The sequence below is a fragment of the Macaca mulatta genome, chromosome 2 (genome assembly GCF_049350105.2).
Source record: "Macaca mulatta isolate MMU2019108-1 chromosome 2, T2T-MMU8v2.0, whole genome shotgun sequence".
NCBI lineage: Eukaryota > Metazoa > Chordata > Mammalia > Primates > Cercopithecidae > Macaca > Macaca mulatta.
Window position 1 is genome coordinate 148632763 of NC_133407.1, and position 13524 is coordinate 148646286.

General features: G+C 48.4%; 1 protein-coding gene across 2 annotated transcripts; it reads right to left on the bottom strand.

Moving 5' to 3' along the window:
- Positions 1 to 362: 362 nt before the first annotated feature.
- RPUSD3 (RNA pseudouridine synthase D3) lies at positions 363 to 6895 on the bottom strand. 2 transcript variants are annotated; one of them, XM_001096202.4, is made up of 9 exons: positions 6777 to 6895; positions 6354 to 6490; positions 5113 to 5157; positions 4898 to 4997; positions 3590 to 3697; positions 3424 to 3508; positions 3072 to 3195; positions 1603 to 1742; positions 363 to 784 (listed from the first exon to the last, which is right to left on the bottom strand). In XM_001096202.4, the coding sequence occupies exons 1-9, from the start codon at positions 6875 to 6877 to the stop codon at positions 593 to 595; spliced, it is 1032 nt and encodes a 343-aa protein (XP_001096202.3). In that variant the 5' UTR covers positions 6878 to 6895; the 3' UTR covers positions 363 to 592. The 2 variants fall into 2 exon arrangements, with proteins under 2 accessions (XP_001096202.3, XP_014985775.2); XM_015130289.3 differs by lacking the exon at positions 6354 to 6490 and having other exon boundaries at positions 5102 to 5157.
- Positions 6896 to 13524: the final 6629 nt, after the last annotated feature.

Consider the following 13524-nt stretch of genomic DNA (forward strand, 5'->3'; position numbering starts at 1 on the left):
TAAATTTTATTTTGAGACAGGGCCTTACTCTGTGGCCCAGGATGGAGTGGAGTGGCATGGTGCGATCTCAGCTCACTGCAACTTCTGCATCCCTGGCTCAGGTGATCCTCCTACCTCAGCCTCCCAAGTAGCTGGGACTACAGGCATGTGCTACCACGTCAAGCTAATTTTTCTATTTTTAGTAGAGAGGGTTTCTCCATGTTGCCCAAGCTGGTCTGGAACTCTTGGGCTCAAGTGATCCACTGCCCCTGGCCAAGATGGTAACTTTTATATGTATTTTACCACACAAACACACAAAAATCTAACATCTCCCAGCTAGGATCAGGATGGAAACCACCAAATAAAAAGACTACATAGTCAACTGAGCAGAAAGCAAGATCTGTAATAAACATTTACTTTCTTAGCAAATCCTCAAAACCATAACATGAGGTAGGAACTTTTATTATCACAAGTCCAGAGAGGTAAACTTACTTGCTCAATGCCACACAGCAAGCAAGTGGCCTGTCCAGGATGTGATCTTAGGTTTGTCCGACTGCAGAGCCCCCACCCTCACTTTCCAGTGTGTGTGAGGGGGTCAGGAACAGAGGGAGGACTATTGTAAGCGGAGCCCCAGGCACTGTAGGGTCCTGGAGAAATAAGGGGGCAGTGGTGCCAGGAGCTCGATGGGGGTGTCCCTGGCCCTGGTGCCTGGGAGGAGGAGCCGATGTAGGTGGAGGTGCAAGGGCAGCTGGGCAGCCTGGGAGGGGGTCAGGTGGAGGCGTCTGAGGAGGGCTTCATCCAGGACCTGGAGCAGAGAGGTACGTTGTGTTGAGCCCCACATTTTCCAAGCAGCTGGGTACCCACCTCTAAGGGAAATGGGAGTAAGGTGGGCGCTTCCTCTATTCCCCACTGTTCTGCTGCTGTTAATCACATCTTCTTTATACACAGATGTGCACATTCATACAGGCACTCACACTGCAGCAGAGACTGGCTAGGGGGTCACCCAATCAGTTTCCTCCTAGGCACATGCCTCAACTCCATTTCCCAGCCCTCTCACAGCTTGGTGAGACGTGAGTGAGCTCTAGCCAAGTGAATGTAGGTGGCAGTATGTATGCCACTTCCACACCTGGCCCAGAAAAGCCTTACCCACTTGAACCTACACTGTCTCCCTTATCTGGCTGGATATCAACAGCCTGGGTCCCTGAGTACTTACTGCTTGGAGCAGAGCCCACTCCCGTTATTTGACCTTAACATGAGGGCACAGTTCTTGTGTTAAGATTCTGGTAGTCTGGGCTTACTCTGTTAGAGCAGGTAGAGGCATCTGGTGTCCTAATACATGCATGCCTTTGACCCTTTGTACCAGACTCAAAGAATGGCAGACTTAAGAGGGTTTTAGAAATCAGCCACATCAACTCCCTTATTGAACACACAGACAGAATGAAGCTCAAGAGAGTGTTACTTGCCCAAGGCCACACACCAAGATGTGGGTACAGATACAGCCTTGGGAGCCAAAAGGGCTGCCTCCCAGTAGTCCCAAGCTGCAAAGATAAGGTCTTGAGATGCTGTCCATGCTCACCTCTCCCTCCACCCCTCAGAAAGCAGCAAGCAGGTGGGCTGGAGTACCTGTCTTTGGGGCTTGGTGCTCTCAGCTGGCAGCAGAAATCGCTGGCCCAGGACAGTCCCCACACGGGCAGAGTATGTGTGGTCCCCAAGCACAGGGCAGAGCTGTAGTACCATGTGTACCTGTAGTTGACTGGAGAACACTGGGCAACAGGAGAGCCCGGAGAGACAGTGGGCAGCTGCTCGTTCTGTCCCACCCACTATCACCCCTCCTGCTTTCCTTTGGGGAAACACCACCCCCTTTCTCAGATCACATGTTTCAGTGAGGTCGCTACTACGACCCTGCATCCAGAGAGGGACACACAACACGTCAGGACAACCACAGCTATCAATCTGCCTGGCTGTGGGATCCACTCATGATGAGATGCAACCCTGATTTAATTGCTGAAGCCATCAGCCATAAGGACTGTTTTTTGCTGCTGGGGTGCTAGCCTGAAGCTGCCTTCTCTAGCTGGGCCTGGTCACATACACCTCTGGGGGCCATCAAATGCTTCCCAGGCTGCTGTTGATACCACCATCTCCCCAGCCCCTTGCCCCCTTGAGCCAAGTGCAGTTTTTTGTTTTTTTTTTTTTGAGACGGAGTCTCATTCTGTCTCAGGATGGAGTGCAATAGTGCAATCTTCGCTCACTGCAACCTCAGTCTCCCAGGTTCAAGTGATTCTCCCGCCTCAGCCTCCCAAGTAGCTAGGATTACAGGTGCATGCCACCAACCCCAGGTAATTTTTGTATTTTTAGTAGAGACGGGGTTTCACCATGTTAGCCAGGCTGGTTTTGAACTCCTGACTTCAAGTGACCCATCCGCCTTGGCCTCCCAAAGTGCTGGGATTACAGGCGTGAGCCACTGCGCCCGGCTCAAGTGCAGTTTTTTTTTTTTTTTTTTTTTAGACGAAGTCTCACTCTGTCGTCCAGGCTGGAGTACAGAGGCGTGATCTTGCCTCACTGCAACTCCTGCCTCCTGGGTTCAAGTGATTCTCCTGCCTCAGCCTCCCGAATAGCTGGGATTACAGGCACCTGCCACCATGCCCGGCTAATTTTTTTTTTTTTAAGGCAGAGTCTCGCTCTGTCACCCAGGCTGGAGTGCAGTGGCGCGATCTCAGCTCACTGCAAGCTCCACCTCCCAGGTTCATGCCATTCTCCTGCCTCAACCTCCCGAGTAGCTGGGACTATAGGCGCCCGCCACCACACCCGGCTAATTTTTTGTATTTTTAGTAGAGACGGGGTTTCACCGCATTAGCCAGGATGGTCTGCATCTCCTGACCTCATGATCCGCCCACCTTGGCCTCCCAAAGTGCTGGGATTACAGGTGTGAACCACCGCACCCGGCCGTGCCCGGCTAATTTTTATAGTTTTTAGTTGAAACAGGGTTTCACCATCCCTGCCAGACTGGTCTTGAACTCCTGACCTCATGATCCACCCACCTCAGTCTCCCAAATCAAGTGCAGTTTTAAAGGCTGGCTGGGGTGCAGACCTACCTGTCAGTGGCTGCAGCTGGACCAGGGCACAGCCAGAGCCTGTGGCTACCACACGAAAGTGACTGAGAGTCTTCTTGACACCTTGCAGGATGTCCTTTCGGGATGGGGCCTTCACTGGAACTGTCTGTGGTGCCAGTCAAGAGTGAACAAGCCTCACACAGGCCTGGGAGCTATACCCAGACCCTCCCTGCTCCCAACAGACTCTGGGCAGGGCCACAGTATAGGCAGTGGTCAATTGCCTGTTTTAGGGGACAGGAGAGCCAGCCCTCCCAAATCCATACCCCTGACTCCTCTCCGTAGGGTACTGTATCTAGAAGCATCCCTCCTCTTCCCTGCCCAGACCCGGACTCACAAGATTGACCCCATCAATGTGTTCCAGTTTCAGGGCGGCCTGGATCTTCCCCTCCGAAGCAGTTGGGATCCCATTAGTGACAGCACTGAGGAAGGGGCAGGAGGAGGTCACACAGTGGCTTGCTGGGCCCTCCCCACCACCTTAAGAACCTCCCAGCACCTCTCACCAGTAGGTAGCTGTGGGCCTCTGGGCTCTCTGTGAATGGGTGAAGAACTTCTGGAGGCGACTAGCCGTCTGAGGACAGCTGGAGAGGAGTACAAGCCCAGAGCTTTCCCTGGAATAAGGAGACAAATTACACAAGTTAAAGTCCCTTGAACTCACCCACTAAAAAGGAAACTCTTAGGAAGGAACACTGACCTGCTTCAGGCCAAACACTAACACCAGGACTATAACCTAGACCACCTCCTGAGAAATAAGTAAGGTTTCCCCTTCTTTGATATCAAGACTTTGTAGCTTAATGTGTTTCTCATTTTTCCCCAGCCCCCAGGGAGCTCAGAGCCAAATGTCGTAAGGATTGTCTACCATGTGCCAGAACTCTACTAGAAATTCTGTACATAGTAGCTCTTAAATAAGTTCCCCACAAAAAAGCTCATGAGTTTGTGGAACTGCAGAAATATTTAATCTCAAGTACCATCTTTAATTGATGGCAGTTAGAGGAAAGAGTATCATGGATCGACTAGCAATGCCTGCCACGAGTACAGTCATGGAGAAATGACTGCACACTAAGCATAGGTATTATTTTCTCTATTTTACCATTAGGGGAACTGAGGCTCAGGGAGGGTTTTGTTTTGTTTTGTTTTTTTGAGACAGGGTCTCACTCAGGTTGTTTAGGCTGGAGTACAGTGGCAGGATCTCAGCTTATTGCAGCTGCCATCTCCTGAGCTCAAGTGATTCTCCCATCTCAGCCACCCGAGCAGCTGGGACTACAGGCATGTGCTACTATGCCCAGCTTGTGTGTGTGTGTGTGTGTGTGTTTCTTTTGTTTTGTTTTTTTAAGTAAAGATAGGGTTTTGCCATGTTGCCCAGGCTGGTTTTGAACTCCTGGACTCAAGCAATCCTCCCACCTCGGCCTCCCAAAGTCCTAGCGATTACAGGCATGAGCTACCATGCCCGGCCTCAGGGAAGGTTTTGTTGTTGTTGTTTTTCCAGAGATGGGGTCTATTTTGCCCAGGCTGGTCTCGAACTCCTGGGGTCAAGTGATCCTCCTGCCTTGGCCTCCTAAAGTGCTGGGATTACAGGCGTGAGTCACTGTGCCCAGCGTCAGGGAGGTGTCATGCTTTGCCTGGTATCACACCATTTGTACTTGAGGATTTGAACCCAGAGTCATCAGCTTCCTCCTCTTCACTGTACCTGTATCCACCTCTACGATCTCAAACCTTCCTATGGAAAATGTGTCAGCATATCCCAAAGCAGCTGTTTCCCCACCATAGATGGATGCCTGTACTCCTAGCTTCCTATCACCCCTACCACTTACTTCCCAGATGCTCGGACAACCTGAAGCTCCTGCTCCCCGAGCCCCAGGGACTGGCTCAGCTCTGGCAGCACTGACAACAACGTCAGCTCTCCTGATTTTCCTGGAAAGTAAGAAAGAAAAATTACAAGAGGCCAAAGCTTCACGCCTTCACTTTTCCCTCCCCAGACACAAAACCCCCTTCTGCTGCATTCCCTTCCCACATACCCGGCCTGTACCTGTCACTGGTAGACCCTGTGGCTTGTTCAACGTCACTAGAGGTCCTGAAACATACATCACATGAACATCAGCAAAAGCAACAGTAACCCTTTATGCAGCACTTAAGAATTTCCAGAGCACTTTCTCACACATCTTAGCACATGGCCCCATCATGACTCTCAGACGTGACTTATCTACCGCACACCAAACTGAACTGCTTTCTGTTCCTCTGCCACCTCAGAGCCTTGGCACTTACTGTTTCCTCTGTCCCCAAATTTCCCAGGTCTGGCTCCCTATCACCTTGGCTCAAATGTCACATCACAGAGAGGTCTGAATCTCCAATCCAACGTCTGCCCTCTTCCTACAGTTCCTCACCATTAGAACATCCTGTTTCAGTTTATGCATAGCACTTATCACTAGTAACTTGTTCATTTATTTTCTGACACCCATTTCTCCCATTAGAGAGAAATCCATTTCTCCCTTGAGAGCGGAAACCATATCTATCTTTTTCAGCACTGTATACCTGCCTAGAACAGTGCCTGGAACACAGCATATGTTTAAGAAATAGTTGAGAAAAGAAATAAATCACTGAATGGAGAGTGGGGTTCAGAGAAATTCAGTTATTTTCCTAAAGCCACACAGCAAGCTGATCACAGAGCCTAGATGTCTGACTCAAAGCCTGTGTTTTGTCTATCAATAAACAATAATTTGTTGTCGTTTTTTTAGACTGAGTCTTGCTCTGTTGCCCCAGGCTGGAACACAGTAGCACGACCTCGGCTCACTGCAACCTCTGCTATCCGGGTTCAAGTGACTCTCCTGCCTCAGCCTCCCCAGTAGCTGGGATTACAGGCGGACGCCACCACACCTGGCTAATTTTTGTATTTTTAGTAGAGACGGGGTTTCACCATGTTGGCCAGGCTAGTCTCGAACTCCTGACCTCGGGTGATCCGCCCGCGTCAGCCTCCTAAAGTGCTGGGATTACAGGCGTGAGCCACCGCGGCCAATAAACAATAATCTAGTATAGCAACTCCTGTAACTGAGCGCCGGCTATGTGCAAGGCTTGATAGTTATTTGCATCCTCTCCCCACTCTTAACCCTACTGCATCATGGCGGTAAGGTTAAAAGCGGGGAGAGGGTGCAAATTAGGTGGCTCGTCCCAGCTCATGCTGCTAGTGGGAGGCAGAAGCAGGGCTGATCCCGTGGCTTCACTCCGCGGCAGTCCCCTCCCGATCCCTGTGCGGCCGTGCCTCTCACCCCTCACCTTTCCGGTCCACCACGGCTGCCCGCAGCGCATCAACCAACTCCTCCCGACTGAGGTTTTTTGGCAGCAGCCCCGGGAAGGGCTGGTCCCCGAGGGGCCCCGACCGTAGGCGGGAGCCGCGGGGTTGCCTGTGATGCCTGGACAACGAGGGAGAAGCAATGGGAGTCATTCCGTCCCGAGGTGCCGCCCATTCCTATCTCCCGACGCCTCTTCCCAAAACCTGCGGCCTCTGACAAATGCCTCACAATGTCTAGGCTGACCTCGAAAATTCAGGTAGACCGGTCCCATCCTACAGTCGAGGGCACCGAGGCTGAGAGAGGCCAAGGGGCTGTTTTCGGGTAACATCTACCTGATGCAGATCCCGCACGTGCCTTCCCGCTGCCCTAGCCTCCGTCCCGCATGAGGGAGGGGGTACTTAATCACCGGGCTTCGATGCCAAAGCCTGCGTCCTCGGGCGCTGTGCTTACAGCCAGGCCCCGCCGCCAGCCACTCCAGATCGGACCCAAAACACGGCGGCCGTCCATCTCCCGAGTCAGTACAGTGCGCATGTGCTTTCAGAGGAGCAGCGCCACGCTCCCGCCAGCGCGCTGATTGGTCAGCTTGAGTGTCAATCGGAATGGTGACGAGGCGGGACTCAGAGCCGGAGGAGGCGGGCTTTTCCTTCTCCCAGGAAGGAAATACAGCATTGCGGGCCTGTGCTTTTGGGGAGAGCTCAGGCAGAGGAATTTGATCTGTGAAGAAAATGTGTCTTGGTCGGGCGCGGTGGCTCATGCCTGTAATCCCAGCACTTTGGGAAGCCGAGGAAGGCAGATCACAAAGTCAGGAGATCAAGACCATCCTGGCTAACACGGTGAAACCCCATCTCTACTAAAAATACAAAAAATTAGCCGGTCGTGGTGGTGGGCACCTGTAGTCCCAGCTGCTTGGGAGGCTGCTGCAGGAGAATGGCGTGAACCCAGGAGGCGGAGCTTGCAGTGAGCTGAGATCCGGCCACTGCAGTCCTGCCTGGGGGACAGTGCAAGACTCCATCTCAATAAATAAATAAAATAAAATATACAGAGTCCTCCTTTTTCAGCAGTGAGTAACTCAAGGCCTTGGTGGTTTTGGAGGACAACTGCAGCTAAGGAGTCAATTTGGGCCTAAAGGACTGATAAAGTTTATGATACGTCTGTCATGCTAGCAAAGAAGTCATTAGAAACACTACAGAAGGTCGTGACAGAGGTTGAAATGCCTGCTATTCCAGTACCAAGAGCAATAGTGGAGGCAGAAAGTCCCAAATTGACAAGCAAGGGAATTAGTGGAATAACTCTTCTTTGTCGTGTCGGTGTCATGAGGGGAATAGGAAGCTCTTCGGTCCCATTTGCAAATTGAATTTTGGGAGTAAGGAAAACTAGTGTGCATATTCCTGTCCAATTAGCAGGTAGACACATGTAAGTGGAGGAGCCACAGAGGAAGAAGAGACCTTGTGCAAGGCAAACTGGAAATGCAAAGTAAAAAGATGAGATGGAGTACTGTAGCAGGACAAGCCATAGACAAAACTCCTCACACACCGAGTTAAAGAAGGAAGGGGTTTATTCGGCCGGGGGCATTAGCAAGACTCCTGTCTCAAGAGCCGAGTTCTCTGAGTGGGCAATTCCTGTCCCTTTTCAGGGGTCATAACTCTAAAGGGGTGCATGTGAGAGGGTCATGATCAATTGAGTAAGCAGAGGGTACGTGACTGGGGGGCTGCACGCACCGGTAATTAGATCGGAACAAAACAGGATAGGAATTTTCACAGTACTTTTCTATACAATATCTGTAATCTATAGATAACATAACGGATTACGTCAGGGGTCAATCTTTAACTACTAGGCCCAGGGTGTGGCGCTGGGCTGTCTGCTTGTGGATTTCATTTCTGCCTTTTAGTTTTTACTTTTTCTTTATTTGGAGGCAGAAATTGGGCATAAGACAATATGAGGGGTGGTCTCCTCCCTTATTCCCCCCCTTTGAGACTCTTAATAGTGGGAGTTCTCACTTATTTTTACTACCTATGTCTTCTTGCAAGACAGATCGATAGTGATTCATATAGTACACTTGTGCTGAAGCATTTTGGTGAACAAAGGTAGCGATGAAGCTTTTTGTCATTTGAAGAAGTACAGGTAGCAAACAAGGGAGCAGTAAGCATGTTCCTATTACTGTTATAACTCTTGTTATAAGAGTTTTAAATCCTCCTAGCACTGGGAACCATTTTCTAAACATGGCTCCAGGATTAAATCTATGCCACACTTGCACAGGCACATGTGCCAGTTTTGTCATATCTCTAACTATGTCTTCAACTACTTGTTCTTGATTATCTATGTGTAGGCAGCAATTAGTAAGGTTAAATTTCCTACAGACCTCTCCTTTAGGTGCTAGCAAGTAGTTGAGAGCTAATCTATTTTGATAGATAGTATTTCTCATCTGAGTTTCTTGCCAGGCTAGAATAGTCAAGGCTCTGCTGGTTTTGTTAGTGGTTATTTTTAAGACAGCTTGTAACCGTATGATTTGGTTGATCATGTAAATGGGGGTCCAGTATCCCCATGAGCCATCTTGTGCCTAAGTAGCCAGCCTATAATATTGTATGATTCTCTCAGGGGACATTTATCATTTTTTCAATTTCCTATAACTATGCTTCTCTTTTCACGGGAAGCATAGACAGGGAAGCCCAGGAGTTCGCCTGTTTTTATGGGCAGTAGGAAGAAAGATGGTTTAATAGTGCCAATAACACAACTACCCGCCTACTGGTCAGGTAATTTGGTGTAAACTCTATACCTACATATCCAGTATAATCCAGTGGGGGCTGACCAGTCCTGGTGGGACTCTGGGTGGGTCCACACGGTTTGCAACTTTGGAAATTTACTAAATGAATTTCTCTATGTGTGATTTGAACTCCACTAAGTGACTGTTTTTGTGGTACTATTATACAGTTTCTATCTCAGACAACTAAGTCGTCCTACAGGGTGGGTGAATTCTTTTCCTTCTCTAGCTATGCAATTTGTCCAATAATTGAGGTTTTAGGACCCAGAAATTATCAGGGTGAGTCTTTTGAGCCGGGAATTAATCAGGAACTGCGTCTATAGGTACTAATTCTCAGGTTTCCCACGGCCATTGATCTCCCATTACAGTTCCTCCACATACATAACATGAAGTGACATTGAAAGACTGGGTTACATGCTCGGCTAATTGCAAAAACAAATTTCTTATTTTTCCTTGAATTTCTGGTACTGGCACATTTAGTTCATCATAGAAGGTTTGAAACACTGGCTCAGGAGAGTGTTTGTAAATTTCTCCTGGAACCAAGATATTTACTTGAGGATCCAGTCCTGCTGTGTCAATTCCTAAGGTCACATGCTCCTCTTTTTACCAGCGAGGATCAAGGGGGTTGGTTATTACTAGCTCTGAGGGGTTATATTGTCCTTTGGTACAGGAAGGGCCATTTTTTCCTTTCTGAAGGTGGACTGGATCCATTTTTTTTTTATCCAGGTGGCCTAAATGACACAAGACAAGTATTTATATTTATTTCTACGCAGTCCTAATTTATGACAAATGTACTTATTTTCTGCCACATAGCCTCTTTTCCAATTAAGAGAACAACACCTTATTCCTAACTTATTACTATTAATAACAGCACAGGCATCAAATTTTAAGATGACTTGTTTGGGCACCTTTTTTTCTTCTGCTTTGGCTAAGACTTTACTCCTATCGTTTATGAGCCCCTAGCAGTCCTTAGTCCTTAATCTTATTTTAAAAACTGTGATCATGGGAGGCTCAGATGGGTCATAACACACATTAGGTTAGTCATTTCCTGGGCTACATACCTGGTATAGAATAACATTATACAAACAAGTTCTTTTTAGAGTTCCAGTACACTTATAATAACCACAAAATAATAGGACCATAGCAACCTTTTGTCCTACCTCAGTGACTTGATATGTACACTGGGAACAGTCCTCAGTCTGAGGAAGTTCAGTTGAAGTCCTTACTGTAAAAGTCCAAATTTTAAGGAAAATGAGTCCTGCGATGAGTTTCCTCATGCTTTGGCTGTGCGTGGACCAGTCAGCTTCCAGGTGTGACTGGATCAGGGCTTGTCATCTTCTTCAGAGTCACTTTGCAGGGGTTGGCGAAGCTGCTTCCGTCCACGTACCTCTCACAGTCTACTGATGTTTAAGGAGGTCTCGGAGGCTGGGCCTGCTAGAATAAACTGAGTCCAACACCTCTACACAGTTATGTTCAACTGGGCTCTCTGATACCGGGAGCAAGGTGGTAGGGTTTAGGGTGTTGCAAACTTTAATGGTTATGTGGGGATTTTCACATAGCAAGCTTTGGTACTTGGTTAATCTAGCATTTGTTAACCAATGATGTCCTTTGGTAGTCATTAAAGTTACCACAGCATGGGGGGCCTTTATATTCAGGTTTTCCCTAAGGGTTAGTTTATCTGCTTCTTGTGATAACAGGTCCGTTGCTGCTAGGGCCCGTAGACCTGGGGGCCAGCCTTTGGAAACCCTGTCTAGTTGTTTTGAGAGACAGGCTACCGACCTTGGTCAGGGCCCCACAGTCTGGGTTAAAACTCCAACTGCCATTTTTTTCCTCTTTCTGACACATAGAGTGTAAAGAGTTTTGTCAGGTCAGGTAGCCTCAGGGCTGGGGCCGACATGAGTTTTTCTTTTAATTCATGAAAAGCTTGTTGCTGTTGGTTGTAATAGATGTAGTTTATCTAATCTACATTTTTATTAACTGTCACCTACCAAAATATTGACTCAAATCCTGCAGCTATTTGATTTCAAGCTTTAAATTGATCTGGTATTCCTTGTGGGACTCTAATTGCGTCTAAATAGACACGAGAGTCGAAAGACCTATAAGGGGCTTCTCTTGCTTTACAATATCTCATTTTTTTTCCCTTCTGGTTGATGAAATGCCAGGGTGAAAGGGATAGCCAAATGGACTAAAGTACAAGTGCCACTCCAGTTATTCGGCAGAGTGCCCAGTAAAGGTCCACCACAATACCACCACACATCTGCTTGGGGATGAACAAGGGCTGACTGATTGATAACCTCTTGAAAATTATTAAGCTCACTGCATCCTTTCAGGTCTCCAAGGAACGCTAAGTTTCCTCCCTGTCGTGAGAGACACGAAGTGAACTTAGTGTTGGGAGACAGAGGCTGGATGGCCCTTGGGGGCTGATCCGCAGGGTGCCGGACTTTGGGATATAGCAGAGAGACCTTGGCACGACTTATTACTCCAGGCTGTAGAATCCTGGAAAAGAGCTACTATGCAGCCTACACCTGGTCGACTGGAGGACCACCTTAGTGGAAAGGGGAAAATCTGGGCCTCTGGCCTGCCATGTGCACAAGCATAACAATTGCTTTTGTTTAATGTACAGACGGAATATTTGATCCATTTTAACCAGGCATTTGCATCTTGGTGTCTTGTCTTAATTGCTAACATTTGTTTTAAATCTTTAACTTCTATGATCCTCTAGTAAAATGGATGTATGGTTTTAGGAAATTACAAAAACTGGTTGGGGAAGTCCATCCTTGCTCTTTAGTGGCCCACAGAATGTTGGACCAACTATGGCATGAAAGCTCTACATTGGGGGGCAGGACTCCTGCATTGGCACTGGGGTCTTTATCGAAATCTCCCCGGATTAAATGGTCCTAGTTTACTAATGCCCAGTCTGAGGAGAGTCAGGAGGGACAGAAGTACTTTTCTGAAGTAGAAAGCTGTCTTTGACTTGGGAAGTCCTCACATGGTATAACAAGGCAAGCATTAAATGCAATAGTTTGAGGTGAAATTGACTTGGTTATGTTAATAACTAGATGGTCAGCAATAGAACGAGGAAAGAAGAAAGGGTAATAGAATAGATGAAAAGAGTTAAATTTTTCTTAGCTTTAGTTTGGTAGGGTTTTCCCGTGGGACTATGGCCCACGACTCTGGAGGGGGTGGTGCTTTCTTGACTCGAGTGTGATGAGTCCATCCTTTTTTTTTTTTTTTTTTTTTTTGCTGTACAAACAGCAGTCTTGGTGGTTAGTAGCACAAGGTAGGGTCCTTCCCAGGATGGCTTGAGTTTTTCTTCTTTCTAACCTTTGATGAGAATGTGATCTTCAGGCTGGTGCTGGTTTACCGGAAATTCTAGGGGTGGTACATGTGCTTAAAGACTTTTCCTAGACAGGCTAGGAAACCAGGGATTTCAAGCCCAAAAGCGGGATGATTTTTGCTATCGTGGCCACACAGAAGCGCTCTCCCTTCTAAGGCTGTCTCTGCACCTTGCAGCTTTCCAGGATGGGCCTTAGAAAAACTCTGTAGGTGTCCCTGGAGATTCAGGCCGGCTCTTTCCCAGGCTGGGAATGAAAGACCTGGCCAGTCATATGCAATTCCGGAATGTTGCTCAGGCTGGAGTGCAGTGGTGCAATCTCGGCTCACTGCAAGCTCCGCCTCCCGGGTTCACGCCATTCTTCTGCCTCAGCCTCCTGAGTAGCTGGGACTACAGGCGGCCGCCACCATGCCCAGCTAATTTTTTGTATTTTTAGTAGAGACGGGGTTTCACTGTGTTAGCCAGGATGGTCTCGATCTCTTGACCTCATGATCCGCCTGCCTTGGCCTCCCAAGGTGCTGGGATTACAGGTGTGAGTCACCGCTCCTGGCCTCACCTGTTACTTTTTCATATGGCAATTAGAAAATGAAAACATGGCCTGTGTTACACGTCTGTTGCGCAGGGCTATGTCAGGCCTGTGTGGGTCCTTAACATAGCCCTGCAACATGGGCATGAAAGTTGTGATGGCTGCAGCCAGGCTTTGCAGGCTGCCCGGGTATCTCAGTAGCAGCCCAGAGAAAGGCTGCTTGAGTTTATGAGAGGGAATTTCAGGCTTCTCCCACTTGGACAGGGAGAGCTGTATCTGTATTTATTGGGCCTGTGCCTGAGATTAATGCACCACTGTGAGGGAGCGAGAAGAGAGGTGGCTGTCCCCATTTTACTGAGGAGATAGAGGCTGGGAGGGGGGTGGGATGTACAGCCCATAACAGGAGCCCAGATCCTGGCTCCCCAGGGGCCATTGCATGAGATACATTGCATCTACTGTTTCTCAAAGATGAGAGTGGGAGATGATGATTTTTTTTTTGAAAGGATGTTTCACTCTTGTCACCCAGGCTAGAATGC